The sequence below is a fragment of the Oncorhynchus keta genome, chromosome 28 (assembly GCF_023373465.1).
Source record: "Oncorhynchus keta strain PuntledgeMale-10-30-2019 chromosome 28, Oket_V2, whole genome shotgun sequence".
Taxonomy (NCBI): Eukaryota; Metazoa; Chordata; class Actinopteri; order Salmoniformes; family Salmonidae; genus Oncorhynchus; species Oncorhynchus keta.
In genome coordinates this window covers 24348194-24371338 of record NC_068448.1, presented here as the reverse complement: position 1 = coordinate 24371338, position 23145 = coordinate 24348194, and the positions used below count along the sequence as shown (strand labels likewise).

General features: G+C 41.3%; 1 protein-coding gene across 2 annotated transcripts in view; it reads left to right on the top strand.

Annotated features, from left to right (window-relative positions):
* Positions 1–23145, top strand: part of LOC118360561 (metabotropic glutamate receptor 4-like) — a 297903-nt gene that overhangs the window by 258879 nt on the left and 15879 nt on the right. For both annotated transcript variants that reach the window (XM_052485188.1, XM_052485187.1), the window contains exons 7-9: positions 3889–4089; positions 15595–15731; positions 16765–17700. In XM_052485188.1, the coding sequence (XP_052341148.1) occupies positions 3889–4089; positions 15595–15731; positions 16765–17700 (1274 nt within the window). The remainder of the gene's footprint in view (positions 1–3888; positions 4090–15594; positions 15732–16764; positions 17701–23145) is intronic.

Sequence of the window (23145 nt, the reverse complement as noted above, 5' to 3'; positions counted from 1 at the left end):
AGCCCTTCAGTAAGGCCACACCACTGCCCATGCTTGTCTATGGAGATTGCATGGATCTGTGCTCGATTTTATACACCTGACAGCAATGGGTGTGGCTGAAATAGCCAAAACCACTCATTTGAAGGGGTGTCCACATACTTGTGTGTGTATATATGCAGTATATGTCTAATGTTCATGTTATTATTTTAAATGTATGTCAATTGTTTTTGTCTGGTATGTCTTTTTAGTTATCTGTTGGATCCCAGGAAGACAAGCCCTCATCATTGGCTTTGGCTAATGGAGATCCTGATAAAATCATAAATGAGCAGCAGATCCCTGTTCAGTTATCAGAGCCTCCTCATCCTGGCATTCCATAAGCTATTTGTGCCATTAATGCCAAAATATTGCTGAAAGCTGAGGTGTGTGTCTGTAAGTGTGTAAGTGTGTAAGTGAGTGAGAGCAGCCCTTTTTGATTGGTTTGCCTATGGCACACATTTACAGGACCATAACTGGATAAATCTTCTTAAACTTTCAAAGGCTTGTCAGGGATGTTAAATTGCTTCTCCCAGCCTGGGAAAATACTGATTCAGACTGCAGATAGCAGCAGCAAGAGAAAACAAAAAAATGATTTATCTGTTCAAAGCCAGCATTTGTTAACATTAAGTGTCTCTGTTTAGATAAGAAATGTCCATGTATAACTTTCATGAGGCATGCAGAACACAAAAAGCTGAGCTACTTATCAATTACTCTATCCTGTTTTCCCTTTTCTTATCTTATACATTCTATGTCTTGTTTACATTCAGGGCACAAGTGGACTCGGCAATAAGAGATAAAGTGTGATGAGAGAGAGAGCCGACCTGAATTTGGAGAATGGGTCTGAAGGGAGAGTGGAAAGAATTGACCTCAGAGGCCATCCCCTAGATGGAACTGCCTGTTGATTTGTATCACAGCCATTAACACTGGGCAGTAGAATCCTTACTTAGCGAATGCAAGAGTAATATGTGACAGTGTCACATTCATCAGTGACAATTGATGTCTGGCTACCAACACAGAGGCGCGAAGACTACTTTCCAAATAGACATTAAAGAACTAGGCTGATTATGTGGAATGTTTCCTCCCCCCTTTATCACTGGCAAAATGGGATTTGGTTACACAAAACATACAACATTTATGTACCAGTTTTATTAAGTCGGACAATTATATAGTATGAATGTACAATATATGTACTTTTACATACTTTCGAGGTATAGGCATAGTTAAAGTTAAGTAGAATTATTTTGAAAAATCGTACTGTATAGGTTCTCCCCCATCTCCTATTTCCATCATGACTCATAGAAATGATCCAGTCTACTTATTTAATTCCACGAGCACTAATCATCAAGCATTGAGAACATCAGTAAGCAATCTGAGAAAATCTTTTCATTGCCTAGGAGTGTTTGAACTTCCTCAGAGGACGTAGACCCTGTTGATTTTACTTTAATAGCATGGTGCGGAATTGTCACACAGGATAAAAGAGTGGCAGATGGTATCTGTTACTATAAGGATCAGCTGTCAGTGCTTTCACGTTGCCCCTATCTTGGTTCCCAAGCTAGCTCCTCCAAACTTTGGTTCTCAGCTATTGATTTCACAGGACGAGGATGCAAGTTTTAATGATCTTCAAAGACTTATTAAAATGTGTGCTGTGACAGTGTTCATATTAGCTGTAAGACTGAACTCATTGCATCCCTCTGAGATTGATTTCAGTCATGTAAAACTTTGTTCAGCATATCTTATAGATCAGTTTTTATTTCATTTGACTGAATTCAAAAATGTAGTTGATTTAGTTAGAATGCCACAGCCGTTGTTAAATGTATTCATAATTCAGACGGCAGAGCAACCCTAATCTGTGTTTCATTCTCATCAGACTCTTCTCAATGGCTGAAACCTCTGGTCTGGCATACTGATAATAGAAACTATAGTCATGCTGTGTATGGAATCACAACTCACTTAGTTGTTGTATAGAGCAGTCAGGCCCAATGCCAAAGGTGGGGACCTTGGCTGGTGGTGGTGGTGGCTTTTCCTTCTCATTGGTGCTGTAATAATAACAACTGAGACGAGCTAATTAAAGGCCAGTGGACTGCACCGCTGTCACTCTCTCCATGCAGGCGCTGACAGGGCAGCGGCTAATTGCGGGACCAGGATGTTAATTGAAACCTTGCATGGTGATTAACACATTTACAAAGCATTGAAACAACCTCTGCTATGATTAATATACACCTGTCATAACTAATTACATTGATACTGAAGAATGATTAGGCCTTGCTCTGTCTTCCAGTCCTCCTCCATCACACACTCTAGCCTTGATTAACACATCTCTGATGAATAGTAGAACATGGCAGATTAACAAGACCTGTCGGTCAGTTGTGTTCTTTCTACATCAAACGAACATTTCCAAAATAAATATATTGGTTAGATATGTAGATTTCTTGTATCACGAGAACTCTAATTTGAGTTGTTGGTCTATACCAGACATAGTCCGAAGTGCAGTAAAGTTTTGGAATGCAGTGATATGTGTTGAGATGTAAATGTATGCTAAGAGACATTCCTCATCAATCAGAAATAACTGGACCATAATACAATATATAAAAGCATTGTTTTTATTTTTATAATTTGCATTTGTAGAAAAGGGTTACGCTAATTAATGTCTGGAACAAATAGCATGTAATTGGCAACTTTAATTTCTGCCAAGCTCCAAATAAATTAAGTATGGGTATGAAGGGTAGATTGACAATAAAGCAATCAGAACACTCTAAAAGGCTATAATTTGCTTGATTTCCCTGTTCTTGCAATCAGTGTTGTTCAGCCATTTCGCTCTCTGAGGTTGGTTGTTCTGCTATAAAGTACATCAAGAAACTGCAGTCTTATTGGGCATACCATGTCAAATTCATTGAGTCAGAGTGTACAGTCAAAGTTGAGAAGCTGTAAAAACAAAGGGCAACTAATAACAAAGCCAACTAAACTCAGCAAAAAAGGAAACGTCCCTTTTTCAGGACCCTGTCTTTCAAAGATAATTCCTAAAAATCCAAATAACTTCACAGATCTTCATTGTAACGGGTTTAAACACTGTTTCCCGTGCTTGTTCAATGAAACATAAACAATTAATGAACATTCACCTGTGGGACGGTCGTTAAGACACTAACAGCTTACAGACGGTAGGCAATTAAGGTCACAGTTATGAAAACTTAGGACACTAAAGAGGCCTTTCTACTGACTCTGAAAAAAAAACAAAAGAAAGATGCCCAGGGTCCATGCTCATCTGTGTGAACGTGCCTTAGGCATGCTGGCCAGATATGGGAACGCACAATCGCTCCATCAGTGCTCAGACTGTCCGCAATAGGCTGAGAGAGGCTGGACTGAGGGCTTGCAGGCCTGTTGTAAGGCACCAGACATCACCGGCATCACCGGCAACAATGTTGCCTATGGGCACAAACCCACCGTCGGAGATGCACTGCAGTACTTAATGCAGCTGGTGGCCACACCAAATACGGACTGTTATTTTTGATTTTGACCCCCCTTTTGTTCAGGGACACATTATTCCATTTCTGTTAGTCACATGTCTGTGGAACTTGTTCAGTTTATTTCTCTTGTTGAATCTTATGTTCATGCAAATATTTACACGTGTTAAGTTTGCTGAATATAAACGCAGTTAACAGTGCGAGGACGTTTCTTTTTTTAGCTGATTTTATTTGCTGAATAGTAGGGTAGAGTTGGATTTACAATAATTGATTTGCTTACGAAAACTGTTAAGATCCACTGTAATACAGTAGTGCTTTTATTCTCTTTAGAATAAATGTTATTACAAGAGTGTTTGTGTTATGCTACGTATAATGACTGAATTGAACAGTAACTCCTATCTTTGTGTACCTTTAGACCACGAGCGGATCAGGAAGGACTCGTCCTATGAGCAGGAGGGAAAGGTCCAATTTGTGGTCGACGCAGTCTACGCCATGGCTCATGCCCTGCACAACATGCACAAGGAGCTCTGTCCAGGCAAAGTGGGCCTCTGCTCCAGAATGGAAACCATCAATGGAACCATGTTGCTCAAGTTCATTCGCAAAGTCAACTTTACAGGTTTGTTTTAGTAATGCACAAACTACAAACACCTGTGAATATATGCAAGATAGCAGATACACAGAAATAATACAAACACTATACAAATATACACATTGGCAAAGGCATCAGCATTTCCTTCAGTATTTCTCTCTCTGTAAGAAAATGCCTTACCATTTATTTGTAAATAGGCTTTATCAATTGAAACACTCTTAAACCCTTGCTTTGTTCCTTCCCCCACATTTAGCTTGAATGATGTGTCTTTCTATTGTAATTATTTCGATAACTAACCGTAATTCAAGAAACATTGTTTCTACAGCCAAATGAAAGGTTCCAGAGTCTTCCAGAGAGCAGCATGAAAAATGCCTCTCCCAACAAATCCGTAAAGAGAACATGAAAGCAAAATCAAGCTGCTGTTGCAGGGGAGCAAACCGATATTACTAGCTTACTGTTACTCAGTCTAGAGAAACTAATCTGCATTTGTATGGAATCTCTTTTGCCAGAGAAACATTTGAAGTGGTGGTAGTTCACTGCACTGTTGTACACTGCAGTCAAAAGAAGAGAAAAACATTGTGTTGTAATGGAACAAGCTTTAGGAAAAATACACTAGTTGTGGTGAAATATCAAACAAGACAGTGGACATTTGATTAAAATCAGCTGGACTGTATAAAGCTTGGTTATTGATAGCTTGTAGATCGATTGAAGACATAAAACAAAAGTTATAAAAGTTATAAGATAATTAACGCTTTATTTGTGGAACTCAACACTGTTTAGCTGACAGAAAAGTCGCCCAAAGTTGCTTAGTCATTTTATAAACCTCAAAGTGAACACCTCATCTCCAGTCCACACAGATGTTGAAATTTCAAGGAAAGACAAACTCAGATCGCCTTATAACCAATTGTGTGAGTGACTCATTGGCCTGCTAGGCTATTTTAGAGTACGGTCTCTGTCTGATGTCACTTTCATCTGTTCTAATAAGGTGCGGCTAATTATACATCAACTGAGCAGAAGGTCAGAGTGATGCAGAGTGGAGGCAATCAGACATAATGCAACATGTGCATTCTGACATCCATGGACTGCCCAGACCCTCCCTTAGAGCTAATTATATGGTAATAGGTGCCCTATTTGAATGGAGGTAGAGGAAGGCACAATCCAAATTGAGAATGGAAGGGAGAGCTGTAGGGTCAGAATAGAATAGAATAGCTGAACAGTAAAATGGAGAGCTGCCTTATCACAGGGCTCTTACTAACCTTCCATAGAGGTGTGCTGCTTCTTATGTTATGCACAAAAGGTGACTCTATCAGGCAGAGTGTCTGGCATACCAACCAATCACCACCTCTGTAGAACAACGTCTACCTCTTCAGCTACCTGTTCAGCTTTGTAACTGAGATGATTACTTCACTTCCTGACCTAAATGGCTCATCACCAGGCATAGCCACACTGCACGTAGGCTGCTCTAGCAGCTCCTCACTCCTGTTCTGTGCTTCAGGGTTTCTATCTGTTAAGCTCGACCCGAGAGCTGTTGCATTTTATTTCTCTGAATGTACACACATTTCCTGAATGCAACACCGCTCATTTGTCTCAATGTATCACGTTTCAGGTAAGATCCAGATGCAGACAACGTCGAAGTAACAACAGTTTATTAATCGAACAGGGGTAGGCAAAAGACAGGTCAAGGGCAGGCAGTAATCCAAATAGGTGGGGCAAAGATACAGGACGGCAGGCAGTCTCAGGGTCAGGGCAGGCAAATGTCAGTAATCCAGAAAGGTGGGGCAAAGGTACAGGGCATGCAGAATGGTCAACACTGGAAAAACTAGGAAACAGGAACAATCGAGAGACAAGGAGCAGAGGGGAAAAACACTTGTAGGCTTGACAAAACAAAACGAACTGGCAACAGACAAACAGAGAACACATGTATAAATACACAGGGGATAATGGGGAAGATGGGCGACACCTGGAGGGAGGTGGAGACAATCACGAAGACAGGTGAAACATATCAGGGTATAACACAATGACTTTACTTAAAGGGAATATTGTCTCTCTGCAAAATACAAGAAAAAGGGAAGCCTTCTCTTAAGGAATAAGCTTAGTTCTGTTACCATGTTTTCTCCTTTAGACAACCAACCACAAGTTCTTCCCAAAATGGAGACAACATGCAAATTATAATTAGAACATTGTTTGCATATTTCTCAACTTGGTGATTAAATGTATCCAGGTCACACCTCATTTGGGTGTTTGTTCTAACACAATATGAAACAAATTGGCCCAATTTTCTAAACTCAGCACAAGATGCACAAATTCACAACCTGAACCACAGTTCAGACATTAAGCTCCATTTTGACATCTAGCCATTCCACTGCTCTCACCTTCATGTCCAGGTCACTCAGTCTCCAACCTAGCAGTAGCACTCCCCTATGGAAAAGGACTTAGAAAACCCTTTACATGCATTACTGGAAGACTTCTCAGTAATAAAACTACAGGTATTGCATTTAAACCTAAGAATCAATGCCAAAAACACATTACCGGTAGGATGTATTGCTGTGAAGTCTTACTGTACATTAGAAAGTAGAATTTAAAAGGTTTTAAGGAAGAGAACAGGAAATGTTGACATGATCCCAGTGTATTCTGGGAACTAGAAGCACCCATGCTGACTCGAGGAAAGGAGACACCTGGCCACTCCAGATATTGTTGATTCTTGTTGATGTTAGGCCTACCACTGTATTGTCTGTGTTGTTTCAGAAATGTTTCTGCTGCGCTGGCTAAACTGTATCATATTTCTGTGATAACATAACTTACATTGTGAAGTCCATTGGTTCAAAGAAAACACGGTTAGAGATAAAAAAATATATATATATAAAAAATGTTCTAAATACCCATATCCATTACACTAGAACCCATCGGCTTAGGGTTCATTAAAAGCATAGAACTGTTCGATTTCTGTGATTTTAGCATGGCTGAGAATGTTGCTGAGACTGTTGCTTCAGCTCACAAAATGCAATATTGTTTGTCTACTTCTGAATTCTTCAAACAATGGATACTTTTCCTCATTGAATGGTCTTAAGCAAAGCCTAGCACATATAAACTTGCTGTTTTGTAAAGCCAGTTAATTGTTGCAACTGCCTGTGCATGAATGTTTAATTACAGAGTGGGGAAGCATAAACGCCAAATGCCATCCTCCCTGCCAGGCAACTAACAAATTACGTGCCACAACAAACAGCAAGGGGAGGGTAAAATACAGCATGGAACACAATGCATCACCCTTTTTGAGTTTTGTGTCACATAGAGATGACAGGGAGAGGCTGACAGGACAATCAGCCACAGCATTGGCCTTAGCTCTGCTCAATTGGATGACTAATAACCAGGAAAGGCTGGGCCTCCATTTTGAGGGGTTGTAAATTATAGTGTGTCACCACTGAATTCCGGTGTTTTCAAAACCTACTTTTGCATTTACAGCGAAATGTAGAAGATTGTGGTAATTTGTATATCTTTCGCTGTTAGCTTTGTTTCAGGATTCTGAAGCAGTAACTGTGGCATAGAGGAGATGATGTCTCGCAGAGATATACTTTAACTAGTGATCTATTCCGTTTTTTCCTGATTGACCCCCAGATATGATTATGGATTTGTGGTTTGCATGCAGCTCGCTTGAGACATTTAGGGTAAACCACTGTGCATACATTACAGACCTTACTTCAAGCATTGTCAACTGCTTTTCTGAAATTCCTTATTGAATGTTCAGACTCACGGAAGAATAACACCTGGAAAAGCCTATATTTATATATTTATACCACATGCAGTACCGATATGTAGAATATATGCCAAGACACAAAACCACCATCATGAAATGTATTTATGGATATTATTTTGACATCTAACCTTTATGATTTCAGTACAATGTATGCCATCTTTACATAATGTAAACAATTCAAGTGCTTAGAATAATATGTAGTACTTTTTATACTCAAAATACTGTAACTATCAATTAGTCAGTCAATAATTGGGTCAAGATCATTGGTTCTTGAGAATGTATTTCAGTTGACTGTGATTTTACACTGGACTATTTTACCACTCTTCAGACCCTATAGACTATTGCTTCAGAATTTAACCATATGATGCCAGTTTTCTTTACACATTTGATAAGTGCAGGCTTTGACAGTGACAAAACTACAGCAGAGCAATAACCTCTGAGATAATGGACATGGACTATTCTTTCTTACAATAGCTGCAGGCAAGAAGCCCAGTCCACAGGCCTAGAATGCCACTAAATCTTTTCAAAATACAAAATGATATAGAGAGTTGACACCTTAAAATACTTTTTTGATTTATCAAATACCCATGGGAGCCTCTTGAAGAAGTAAAGTGTGCTAATTCCAGTCTATTTTACATCAGCTTTTTTAATGAATGACTTCTAAAGGTTACCATTTTAATCTGGCACTGAATAAACCTTTAATTCAAACTCATATCTTTTCAGGCTACTCAGAGTATTTAATCAAAATGATTTTAAAAAGTGACTCGTATATGAATACAATTGGAGTAGTTTTAGTGTCGTGAGAAATGTATACAGTGGAGGCTGCAAGGCATTCTCATGTCTCACCACAGTTAACTTAAGTTTGCAAGCTGAGAATATTTGCTTTTGATCTGCTCTTCAGTGCGTGGCCCTTGCAGAGCAAGGGGAACCACAACTTGAAGGTCTCAGAGCAAGTGACGTCACCTATTGAAACGACACTAGCGCTAACTAGCTAGCCATTTCACATCAGCTACATATAGACACAGTGACACCTTTACCACATGAAACGACCTTGTAAACTCGTAAAGAAACTTGTAAAGAAACGTCCTCTCACTGTCAACTGCGTTTATTTTCAGAAAATATGAACGTAACAAGATTCAACAACTGAGACATAAACGGAACAAGTTCCACAGACATGTGACTAACAGAAAGGGAATGTGTCCCTGAACAAAGGGGGGGTCAAAATCAAAAGTAACAGTCAGTATCTGTTTTGGCCACCAGCTCCATTAAGTACTGAAGTGCATCTCCTCCTCATGGACTGCAGCAGATTTGACAGTTCTTGCTGTGAGATGTTACCCCACTCTTCCAACAAGGCACCTGCAAGTTCCCTGATATTTCTGGGGGGAATGGCCATAGCTCTCATCCTCAGATCCAACAGGTCCCACACGTGCTCAATGGGTTTGAGATCCGGGCTCTTCGCTGGCCATGGCAGAACTCTGACATTCCTGTCTTGCAAGAAATCACACACAGAATGAACAGTATGGCTGGTGGCATTGTCATGCTGGAGGGTCATGTCAGAATGAGCCTGCAGGAAGGGTACCACATGAGGGAGGAGGATGTCTTCCCTTGTAACGCACAGCGTTGAGATTGCCTACAATGACAAGCTCAGTTCGATGATGCTGTGACACACCGCCCCAGACCATGACAGACCCTCCACCTCGAAATCAATCCCGCTCCAGAGTACAGGCCTTGGTGTAACGCTAATTCCTTCGACGATAATCGTGAATCTGACCTTCACCCCTGGTGAGACAAAACCGGGACTCGTCAGTGAACAGCACTTTTTGCCAGTCCTGTCTGGTCCAGCGACAGTGGGTTTGTGCCCATCGGCGACGTTGTTGCCGGTGATGTCTGGTGAGGACCTGCCTTACAACAGGCCTACAAGCCCTCAGTCCAGCCTCTCTCAGCCTATTACGGACAGTCTGAGCACTGGTGGAGGAATTTTGTGCTCCTGGTGTAACTTGGGCAGCTGTTGCCATCCTGTTCCTGTCCCGCAGGTGTGATGTTCGGATGTGGCAATCCTGTGCAGGTGTTGTTACACGTGGTATTTCACTGTGAGGACGATCAGCTGTCCATCCTGTCTCCCTGTAGCGCCATCTTAGGTGTCTCAGTACGAACATCGCAATTTATTGCCCTGGCCACATCTGCAGTCCTCATGCCTCCCTGCAGCATGCCTAAGGGGCGTTTCTTTTTTTGCTGAGTTTATTTTGAATCTCCTTTCAATATCTTATCTTTCTCACCCATTAATTTTCACAGCTGAGATCTGAGACCTGACTTGCAAGCACACCTATGTGTATTGTTTTGACGTCTTGGCATGTGTGATGTCAAGTGCCACCAAAATGAGCTACAACCATATTTCAAAGGGCTTGGGGTAATGTGCAATGGAGGGGAGGAGAGAGAGAAGGAAAGAGAGAGAGTTACTCTCCATGGCCTTCTCTATTTATCGATAGCCACACTAATATGGGGCAGCTGGCTGTGGTTCTCTACTCTCGGCTCCCAACAGAAAATCACAGGATCCCCAGACCCATCATTTGACACAGTGAGGAGTTTTTGGAATGGCTCAGGACCAAGCAGGCACACACAGAGAGGGAGAGGCAGGGATAGGTAGGGAGAGGAACGGGCAGGGAGGGAGAGGGAGAGGCAGGGACAGGCAGGGGAGGGAGGGAGAGGCAGGAAGAGGGAAGGAGTGGCAGGAAGAGGGAAGGAGTGGCAGGAAGAGGGAAGGAGTGGCAGGAAGAGGGAAGGAATGTCAGGAAGAGGGAAGGAGTGGCAGGAAGAGGGAAGGAATGTCAGGAAGAAGGGAAAGCGTGTCAGGAGAGGGAGGGAGAGGGAGGGAGGGGCAGTGGGAGGCAGGGACCGGCAGTGGGAGGCAGAGAGAGTGAGGGAAAGGCAGGGAGAGGCAGTGGGAGGGAGTAAGAGGCAGGGAGAGTCAGGTAGGCAGGGAGAGGGCAGGGGAAGCAGGGAGTGAGGAGGCAGGGGGAGGGACCTTACTGTGGTAATCAGGCTCCATTCTGTCATTATCCAGTGCTCAGAGAGGGGACTTTGAGGGCAACGTCTAACAGAGAAACAAGCAAAACAAAAGAGTGTGAAATTATATGCGAATGGCCACAGACATGGGAAGTCCCACATGGCTGTCAGCCTCCCTTTTACTCCACTCATTAATTACAGTATGGTAGAAGACTCATGCCCCAGCACCTACATCACAGTAAGTCCTTTTATACAGTAGTGTTGTTAATACACAGTATATGATGAAAACAAAAAAATCTGATTTCCCAGCTACAGATTTAATGAATAAACAGACTACTTTATTACACTGTCTCAGGTAATAAAAATAGTAATAAAAAGACCATTGAATTATCCAGCTGCACATGTGAATATAGAGCTAGAGTGCAGGTATAGCGCTCTCGAGTGGCGCAGGGGCTCCCGAGTGGTGCAGCATTGCATCTCAGTGCTAGAGGCATCACTACAGACCCTGGTTTGATTCCAGGCTGTATCACAACCGGCCGTGATTGGGAGTCCCACAGGGCGACGCACAATTGGCTCAGCATCGTCCGCGTTTGGCCGGGGTAGGCCGTCATTGCAAATAAGAATTTGTTCTTAACTGACTTGCCTAATTAAATAAAGGTTCAATAAAAAAAATACTAATGAAATATACATCTAAGAGAACAGCTTCTAGTTTTGTGCCAACATCTATTAAACTGCTCAACTAATATTTATATTCGTAAATATGTCTATATACAGTGCATTCAGAATGTATTCAGACCCTTGACCTTTTCAACATTGTTACGTTACAGCCGTATTCTAAAATGTATTAAATACCCAATAATGCATGTCAATCAAATTAAATGTATTTGTCACACATGTTGTGACTTTACTTTCATTAATCTGATGACTGATACTTATAAAATCAACTAACTATGTTTAATTGTTACCCGATTAAATTCATTATGTAAAAATTAAGTCATTATGAATTTGGGGCACCACGAGAGCGGTTGTTTAAAAGTTACCATCTCCCGAATTAAACTTCTTTACCGATCACATCCATAAAACAATCAATGTATCAATCATCTTGTATCATATCCTCAGTTGTAACCTCCTGCATCTGCAAAAACCCCAGCATTATAATTTATCATTTATAATTCAGAACTACACAAATTGTTTTAATTATTTATTTACTAGCTCACTAAATAATAACACAGGATAAACATCCACACTTAATACATTAAGAAAAGGTCCCTGGCGGCTTGTTACAAAGAAGATGAAAAGGGAGCGAGAGAGAGAAAGAGACACTTATCGTTAATACATTTTACGAACTACTCTCACAGTAATCATATACTTTGCACACGAACCACCGGCCATTTGGAGTAAGAAATCATGAATGTATTTATGTTTAAATGCCTTCGCTCAATGTGGATCTCTGTCGGAACCAGCCTTCTCAGGAAGGGTATTGGGCCTTTTTGCGGCACGCTTTTAAGGCTCTGATTGTCCAAAAGGGGTAACCCCCTCCGTCTTCAAATCAAATCAAATGTATTTATATAGCCCTTCGTACATCAGCTGATATCTCAAAGTGCTGTACAGAAACCCAGCCTAAAACCCCAAACAGCAAGCAATGCAGGTGTAGAAGCACGGTGGCTAGGAAAAACTCCCTAGAAAGGCCAAAACCTAGGAAGAAACCTAGAGAGGAACCAGGCTATGTGTGGTGGCCAGTTCTCTTCTGGCTGTGCCGTCCCTGGAAGGGGTGCGTCGTTATTATTCGACCATGCTGGTCATTTATGAACATTTTAACATCTTGGCCATGTTCTGTTATAATCTCCACCCGGCACAGCCTGAAGAGGACTGGCCACCCCACATAGCCTAGGTTTCTTCCTAGGTTTATAGTGGTATAGGTTTATAGTGGTATATTTAGTGGTCCTAAAACGGAACCTTGAGGAACACCGAAATGTACAGTTTATTTGTCAGAGGACAAACCATTCACAGAGACAAACATATCTTTCCAACAGATAAGATCTAAACCAGGCCAGAAATTGTCCGTGTAGACCAATTTGGGTTTCCAATCTCGCCAAAAGAATGTGGTGATCGATGGTATCAAAAGCAGCACTAAGGTCTTGGTCTTGGAGGACAGATGCAGAGCCTCGGTCCGATGCCATTAAAATGTAATTTACCACCTTCACAAGTGCCGTCTCAGTGCTATGGTGGGGTCTAAAACCAGACTGAAGCATTTTGTATACATTGTTTGTCTTCAGGAAGGCAGTAAGTTGCTGTGCAACAGCCTTTTCTAAATTTTTTGAGTGGAATGGAAGATTCGATATAGGCCGATAGTTTTTTATATTTTCTGGGTCAAGGTCTTTCTAGCTGATTTACACGCAGAAGCTATGTTGCGCTTGATGATCTCTGACGGTTTCATCCTAACATCGTTGGTGCCGACGTGGATAACAATCTCTATACAATCTCTATACTCTCTACACTCGCCAGTTTTAGCTTTAGCCAGCACCATCTTCAGATTAGCCTTAACGTCGGTAGCCCTGCCCCCTGGTAAACAGTGTATGATCGCTGGATGATTCGTTTTAAGTCTAATACTGCGGGTAATGGAGTCGCCAATGACTAGAGTTTTCAATTTGTCAGAGCTAATGTTGGGAAGCTTCGGCGTCTCAGACCCCGTAACGGGAGGAGTAGAGACCAGAGAAGACTCGGCCTCTGACTCCGACTCGCTGCTTAATGGGGAAAACCGGTTGAATGTTTCTGTCGGCTGAATGAGCGACACCGGTTGAGCGTTCCTACAGCACTTCCTTCCAGAAACCGTGAGAAAGTTGTCCGGCTGCGGGGACTGTGCCAGGGGATTTATACTACTATCTGTACTTACTGGTGGCACAGACGCTGTTTCATCCTTTCCTACACTGAAATTACCCTTGCCTAACGATTGCGTCTGAAGCTGGGCTTGTAGCACAGCTATCCTCGCCGTAAGGCGAGTACAGCGACTGCAATTAGAAGTCATCATGTTAATGTTACTACTTAGCTTCGGCTGTTGGAGGTCCTGACCATCTTCTACTGTTGTTTACTCTGGAAGATGCACCTTGGAAGATAGGCTAGCCAGCCGTGTCGACGGTTCCCATTGGTGATGAAAGTAGTAGAATAATCAACCAAACAAGTACTGCAGGCTCTAGTTTTATCTAATCTTGACTTTTGCCCAGTGATATGATCAAGCGCAGCAAAGAAGGACCAAGAACAGAGGAACACGTCTGGCCCTTCAGTGTACACAGAGGGCGAATGTCAACAGTATGCATGTCGGTCTCTCTTTGCTCAAAGTAGAAGAGAGATTGACTGCATCAATTCTTGTTTCTGTGAGAATTATTGATGTGTTGGAAATTCAAAATTGTCTGTATGATCAACTTACTGTAGACTGAGTATACAAAGCGTTAGGAACACCTGCTCTTCCATGACAGACTGACCAGGGGAATTCAGGTGAAGCTATAATCAATCCCTTATTGATGTCACTTGTTAAACCAACTTCAGTCAGTGTAAATGAAGGGGAGGAGATAAGTTAAAGAAGGATTTTTAAGCCTTGAGACAATTGAGACATGGAGGGTAAATTGGCTAGACAAAAAATGTATGTACCTTTGAATGGGCTATTGTAGTAGGTGCGAGGTACACCGGTTTGTGTCAAGAACTGCACCGCAACTGAGTTTTTCACCTCAACAGTTTCCTGTGTATATCAAAAAGGGTGCACCACCCAAAGGAAATTCCACCAACTTGACACAACTGTGGGAAGCATTGGAGTTAACACGGGCCAGCATCCCTGTGGAACGCTTTCGAAACCTTGTAGAGTTCATGCCCAGAAGAATTGAGGCTGTTCTGAGGACAAACGGGGGGATGCAACTCAATATTAGGGAGGTATTCCTAATGTTTTCTATACTCGGTAGTGTATATATAAATACATTAAGCAGCACGATCATTACACAGGTGCACCTTGTGCTTGGGTCTCTAAAATGTGCAGTTGTCACACAACACAATGCCACAAATGTCTCAGGTTGCGGGATCATGCAAGTTTTTACCACAGACCACATGTAACCACGTCAGCCCAGTACCTCCACATCTGGCTACTTCACCTGCGGGATTGTCTGAGACTAGCAAACCGGACAAGTGATGAAACTGTCGGTTTGAACAACTGAACAATTTCTGCCCAAACTCTCAGAAACCGTGTCAGGGAAGCTCATCTGCGTTCTCGTAGTCCTTAACAGAGTCTTGACCTGACTGCAGTTCTGCATCGTAATCATCTTCAGTGGGTAAATGCTCACCTTCGATTGCCACTGACATGCTGGAGAAATTTGTTCTTCCTGGATGATTCCTGGTTTCAACTGTACTGGGCAGATGTCAGACAGCATGTATGGCATTGTGTAGGCGAGCGGGTTGCTGATGTCAACGTTGTCGTGCCATTCATCCGCAGCCATCACCTTATGTTTCAGCATGATAATGTTCCCATGTCGCAAGGATTTCTGATCCATGCCCGTACCTTTTTAAGGTATCTGTGACCAACAGATGCATATCTGTATTCCCAGTAATGTGAAATCCATAGATTAGGCCATAATCAATGAGTTTCTAATCCTTTATACTGTACTTTGTGTTCTGTTGTTAAGTATCTTGTGTGTAGCAATCCGTCACCACACATGAAACCTCTCAGGAAATAAACATTATTTTAATTTAATACATATGGTTTATTAACAAAAATGTCCCTCTTAATTATTCTGCAGGAATTGCTGGCACTCCAGTGATCTTCAATGTGAACGGAGATGCCCCTGGTCGCTATGAGATTTACCAGTACCAGATGAAACACAACACCACAGAGTATAAGATCATCGGCCACTGGGCAGACCAGCTCCATTTAGATGTATGGTTACTTATCGCTCTATGACTTCCACTTGTTTGTTGCATGGCACCCATCAAGGTTTTCAGTGAATCTAAGTAAATACTGTGTGCAGTTAGAAGTGTCTGTGAAGGTTTATACAGTACATCATATTTTTGGGTGAAAAAAAGATGCACTGACTAAACACATATCATATTAAACCATGATATGAATGTATTTGCCATTACTGTATACATAGCCTCAGTCCTTGGACCGTCACCTTGCCTTGAGTTGGGTTGCTTTATCAATTAAGTTAAGTCATGCAGGACCTGAGACTTATCTATATCACAAAAGGACAGTAGATATCAGGGGCCGCTATTCCTGGGCCTGCATTCCAAAACAGCTGTGGGGGAATATATGACAATTGTAAAAATGGATTTGGTGTGCAACAGTTGCATTAATCAACAGTTGCACACCAAATCCATTTCATATATTCCCCATAGCTGTTTTGGAATGCAGGCCCAGGAATAGCGGTAAGAGGAAGACATATTCAGGAAATGTAGACAACCATGTTGTCATTCAGACATTATTTACTTTGCTGATTCTGATTCTACCACAGGCCATTTCAAGTAACCATCAGGCATCTGAAACGTATGGTAATAAACATAAGGGCAATAAGACAAGACTGCTATGTGGTATTACATTATGTCAGCATTACCATATTACTGCATTTGCTCGTTCTTAAGCAAGGCTTATGTGGCCGAGAAGGGGACACATATAGTTTTCTGCTGAGTTTAAAACATTTGAACAATGCTGTATTCAATGCTTTAAGATAAGAACATCTTTCAAAGTAATGACTTTGTGATTGAAAAATGGTGTAGTCGTCTTGTTAAATGGTGTTCACCATCCTTAAAACAGATACTCTAAACTTTTTTCTGCAAATGTTACTTTAAGGTTATCCAAATTTCATCATGCCTATTCATGGAAAACATGCATTAATCAAGTACCCTTTTTATGACTGTTTAACGGACACAGACAGATAGATAACTCCTCCTGTCCTTCACCTTCTTTCCACCAGACTAAGGAGATGTGGTGGCCTGGTGGGACACTCCAGGTACCCCAGTCTATCTGCAGCCAGCCATGTTGTCCTGGGGAGAGGAAGAAAACAGTCAAAGGTGTCCCCTGCTGTTGGCACTGTGAGCGCTGTGATGGCTACCAGTACCAGGCCGACACCTACAGCTGTAAGATGTGCCGCTTTGACCTGCGGCCCAATGAGAACCACACGGCCTGTGAAGCCATCCCCATCGTCAAGCTGGAGTGGAGTTCCCCTTGGGCTGTCATCCCTGTACTCATTGCTGTGCTGGGCATCATGGCCACCATGTTTGTGGTGGGCACCTTCATCCGCTACAACGACACGCCCATCGTGAAGGCGTCAGGGCGCGAACTCAGCTATGTGCTGCTGACGGGCATCTTCCTGTGCTACGCCACCACCTTCCTCATGATCGCTGCCCCTGACATTGGCATCTGCTCCCTGCGACGGATCTTCCTTGGTCTGGGGATGAGTATTAGCTATGCAGCGCTGCTCACTAAGACCAACCGTATCTATCGCATCTTTGAGCAGGGGAAGATGTCAGTGAGCACCCCAAGGTTCATCTCCCCGGCCTCCCAGCTGGTCATCACCTTCAGCCTGATCTCAGTTCAGCTCCTGGGGGTGTGTATCTGGTTTGGTGTGGACCCGTCTCAGGCTATCATCGACTATGAGGACCAACGCACGTCCAACCCGGACATGGCCCGTGGCGTGCTCAAATGTGACATCTCAGACCTTTCTCTGATCTGCCTGCTTGGCTTCAGCATGCTGCTCATGGTCACCTGTACGGTGTATGCCATCAAGACCCGGGGGGTGCCAGAGACCTTCAACGAGGCCAAGCCCATCGGCTTCACCATGTACACCACCTGTATCGTGTGGCTAGCCTTCATACCCATCTTCTTTGGGACCTCGCAGTCAACTGAAAAGGTACATTTTTACTTTGACAATTTAACTCTTTAAATCATTCTATAAATTCAATAATTATTCTTTCAAAATAATGTAATTTTAAAAATGTTTTGCTGTTTAATTTTTTTATGTTATGAAACAATGATGTATGGAATAATTTAGTCATCCTTGACAGCTATTACTTATACTATTTCCTGTTTTCATGAATTTTCCAACGTTGTCTGATTGAACTCACAAAAATTCCTCAAAACTAGCGTGTAAGTAGTAAGCACCACGAGGACAAGACAATTAAATTCACTTGTGTGAGCCAAGGATTGTCTGACAGTTTTTCCATTTAGAATTACGCTTTGCTCCTGCAGTTTAATGTGAGAAAAATGGCTCACTCAAATTGCTCTTGTTGTATAACGTCAGTCTCTTATGTGCGTGGATGCCTCAGCTATTCATCATGTGATAAGATGTGCTGCTTACTGTTCCACTCAGGGGATTACCGGGCATTGAGTGCTGACTTGTGCGGATAATTCATTTCCCCCAAGTTTGTTTGGATTTGCTTTCTTTATTTGTGTTTCCTCGAATGTGTTTGATTTTGCTTCATATTTTAGTGATAGGGGAATGCCAAGTAGTCAGTCAATCAGTACACTATGATGTGCAACTAAATAAATGAGATATGCTCAGCACAACACAAGCAATGAAAATCACCGCTTTTGATAACAAGTGCCTTTTGGGTAGAAATGCACTGTCTGTGGCATTATCTTCAGACAGTGGCTTGTCATTTGATTTGGAACATTGTATTTTCTGATGTGGATGGATCAGCCATCAAGAATAAGTTATCAACAAATAAAATGATGTGCGTTTGTTTCTGAAATGGGCAGCTTTGAAATATCGGCTACGTTGTACAACTGTCAGATATGGTTTGTCATGTTTTCTTACAGAAACACTTTAAGTGACAGAATCACCAACCTACACAGGGGTAAAAAAAACTATTTCTCCCAAACTTTCAGCACACATCTTCCAACATATGTCAGGTAGACAGACATAAGTGTACAGTGTGTACTACACACACTTTGTATTGCATATTTGAAATATAAATAATGTTTTACTTGTTTTGTCAATTTGAACCGCAAAATTGTTTCAAAAATGAACCTGTAATAGAAGGCTAATCAAAATGAACACTACTGTGCATGGTCCTCCCTTTATTGCAACTTTTTCACTATGTTTCAGTAGTGACAAATTTAGTGCTGTGGTAAGGAATTCCTTACCACAGCACTAAATGTGTCACTACTAGTGCACTGTAGTGATCATTTTGATTAACCTTCTATTACAGATTCACTTTCGTAAACATTTTTGCAGTTCAAATTGACAAAATAGTCAAATATGATTTTTAACCTGATTTTCAAAACCTTTATTTAGAGAAATATCATCTCTATGGTTCTCTGTAAAATGTTCAATGTTGATTGTACTGTATGAATCTGATACTTGTTGATCGATTGAATTACTTATGCTTCTAATTATTTATGTTAGATGTTTAAATGATCTCTTTAGCCCCCTCAGTTTTAGTTTCATGTCCCTATATAAAAATACGATTGAGTGACAGTTTCCACATCTCCACTGCACTGTGTTGCTGTGTGTAGGCAGCCTGATCTAAGACTAGACATAACATAGTAAACATAAATCCAGAACATTCAAATTATGATATTTTGCAATTGGTACATAAGATATAAAGTAACTTAATGATGCAATATGCAGAAATCTTTCCGACATTTCATGGTTGCTAAAATTCTAATTGTTCCCCTAATTTCAGTTGATGTCAAAAAACAATCAGTCATTGTGTACATAATTCTTTGTACCATCTAAACCACTGTGAATTATATTTTCCATAACCAAAAATATTGTATTTTTAGCTGTTTGAGGCTGGTGTACAAAACGTAAGGTAATAAAACTAAACTTAACTTCTTAGGGAGCCCTTCGCGCGCCAATCCAGTTTACAGGATTGATTTGACAACACCCAGTGAAATAGCAGCGTGCCAAATTCAAAAACAGAAATACTCATAATAATAATTCAGAAATCATACAAGTGTTATACATCGGTTTAAAGATTAACTTCTTGTTAATCCAGCCACAGTGTCAGATTTCAAAAAGGCTTTACGGCAAAAGCAAACCATGCAATTATCTGAGGACAGCGCCCAGCATACTAACACATGAAAATCATATTTCAACCCACCAGGCGCGACACAAAATTCAGAAATAACGATATAATTCATGCCTTACCTTTGAAGATCTTCTTCTGTTGGCACCCCAATATGTCCATTAAACATCACAAATGGTCCTTTTGTTCGATAAATTCTGTCGTTATATCCCGAAAATGTCCATTTATTTGGAGCTTTTGATTCAGAAAAAACACCGGTTCCAACTTGTGCAACATGACTACAAAGTATCTAATAAGTTACCTGTAAACTTGATCCAAACATTTCAAACGACTTTCCTAATACAACTTTTTTTTTAAATGTAGGCCTATTTATTTGTCAAGACAGCTGTTAGCCTACTACAGTGAGATGCAGCCACTATGTTTTGGATATTTGGATCTCCTTTCGCCTTTTGATTCCTATGAGTTGGGAGTGATCAGCCAATGATCGGCATCCAGGACACATACTCAGAGAATGCGCTGACCAACTGGCAAGTGTCTTCACTTTCAATCCATCCCTGACCCCATCTGTAATACCAACTTCTTTCAAGCAGACCACTATAGCCCTGTGCTCAAGAACGCCAAGGTAACCTGTCTAAATGACTATTTCCCCATACCACTAATTTCTTTAGCAATAAAATGCTTTGCAAGGTTGATCATGGCTCACATCAACACCATCATCCCAAACAGCCTGGACCCACTCCAATAACGCCACAGATGACATAATCTCTATTGCACACCACACTGCCCTCACCCACCTGGACAAAATAAATACTTCTGTAAGAATACTGTGAATTGACTATAGCTCAGCATTCAACATCACATTCCCCCTCCAAGCTCATCAACAAGCTCAGGACCCTGGGACTGAACACCTCCCTCTGCAACTTCCTGACCCTAGACTTTCCCTTTGGTGAGAATCATAGGATCCAGATCAGCCCCCCTCCCTCCAGAGTTTTATGACTTAAACAAATGCTGATGGTCAGGAAACACACCTAGAAGACTGAAACCTTGTTTTTCTAATGAGCAACAGAAAAATATGTGCCAATCGGCGTGTTCAGTGGCTCTTTCATTTGGACAGATGTACATCACTGCAAACATATATTTTAGTCCCAAAACCATACATATGTCTTGATATATTAGATGTTCGGTAGTGACAAAAAATACATTAAGATGGACCAACTTGCTCACAAAGTTTCTCCAAAATGTTTGCACACCAACCACTCACCATGTGGCCATAGTGGAGAGGGGTGTAATCCTATCACCTGGTGATATTTGTAGGATTGTGTAATGAACACGATAGGAGACAGCGAGCTGGTTTCAAGCGCAGGGCACAGCAGGTGTTTATTGTAAAGGACCACAGGTGGAGGAGGGTAGCTGGGTCCAGGGGCAGGCAGAAGGTCATACACAGGGGGTCCAAAAAGGCAACAGTACAGGCAGAGAAACAGCTAGTAAAGTCGTCCGGGAGATCAGGCAAGAGGTTGATAACCGGAAAGGCGTTGTTTGTGAGGCAGGCAAAAACTATCATACACAGGAGGATTAAATTATGGGGAAAAACCAGCCCTTCAAATAGAAGTGTGTCACAAAACAAACAACACCTCACAATAATGGGGTGCAAAGAACTGAACTAAATAGTGTGTGATAATGACATACAGGTGTGTGAACAGGTGATCAGAATTCAGGGGATTGGGATCTAGAGAGTGAGCTGCGTTCAGGGGATCTATGTGTTTGAGAGTGGAAGCTGGAAAGTGGGCTGGAAAGTGAGCTGCATTCAGGGGATCGACTTGGTTGAGAGTGTTAGAAGAGTTGGAAGCAGACATTACAGATTGTGATTTAATGCACATTGATTCTATAGCCTATTAAAGTGTATGTTTTGGCAGTGACATCAAAAGTGGGGACAGCGTTTTTCGGAGAAAAACAAATTATTAGATCAGCATCTTTCAATGTAATAATAGAACAAATCAAGATTTTATATTGAAATAATAGTGTTAATAACAAATGTAAAAAATAATTGTAATCAAGTTTAGGAGTAAGGGTTTGGGACAGCTACCTCGCAATCGAAATAGGTGTATAAACAATGGCTGTGTGCTGTATTCATTTAACAATATCACATCAAATATTGTTGGTGATGTCATGACTCTCCTGTGAGGATCCAAAGATCAGGTTACAATGAAGCAATGTCTACAGATCCCTCTCACCCGCAGAAGGGAGGAGCGATTGGTGTGGGGGTTTTATGACACCTCACGCCAATCGTAAATTGTTTGCAGCAGACGACTTTTTGGTCTCTGGTATGGGGATTGGAATCTTTCTTTGTTACGGAGACATTTTGCCGCCCAAAAACTAACTTTCAAAAGGGACAATATATTTCAATATCCGAATGTGGGGAATATGGGAAATTCATTTCTATTTTGTGATGGTATAAAAGTGAAAATATTGTACAAATGTTACAATAGTGAAAGAAGAAAATATTGTTACTTGAAGAGCTTTCACACTGTGTATATCAGGTTTGCATCCTTTTCATTGTGTAGGAAATATCAAAGATTAAGAGAATATTTTTGTTAAGACAGGAATGTGATTTTACTTTTGTAACGAGATCATCGTTTTTGATTATGTTTTGCACCGTAACTAGCCGCGCCCGAGGGAGCTCAGAGAGAGTGTCAGTATGACGGAAACACCCCTTTTTACCCAAGTATATAAAAGATTGAGTTAAGAATTAACCTCTTGATTCTAGCCATCCCGGATCCGGGATCGTGACTACAGCCTCAAGCTCATTACCATAACGCAACGTTAACTATTCATGAAAATCGCAAATTAAATGAAATAAATATATTAGCTCTCAAGCTTAGCCTTTTGTTAACAACACTGTCATCTCAGATTTTCAAAATATGCTTTTGAACCATAGCTAAACAAGCATTTGTGTAACAGTATTGATAGCCTAGCATAGCATTAAGCGTTAGCATTCAGCATGCAACATTTTCACAAAAACAAGAAAAGCATTCAAATAAAATAATTTACCTTTGAAGAACTTCAGATGTTTTCAATGAGGGGACTCTCAGTTAGATAGCAAATGTTCAGTTTTTACAAAAATATTATTTGTGTAGACACATCGCTCCGTTTTCTTCATCACGTTTGGGTAAGAAAAAAACGAAAATTATGTCATTAACACGCAAACTTTTTTTCCAAATTAACTCCATAATATCGACAGAAACATGGCAAACGTTGTTTAGAATCAATCCTCAAGGTGTTTTTCACATATCTATCGATGATAAATCCTTCGTGGCAGTTGACTT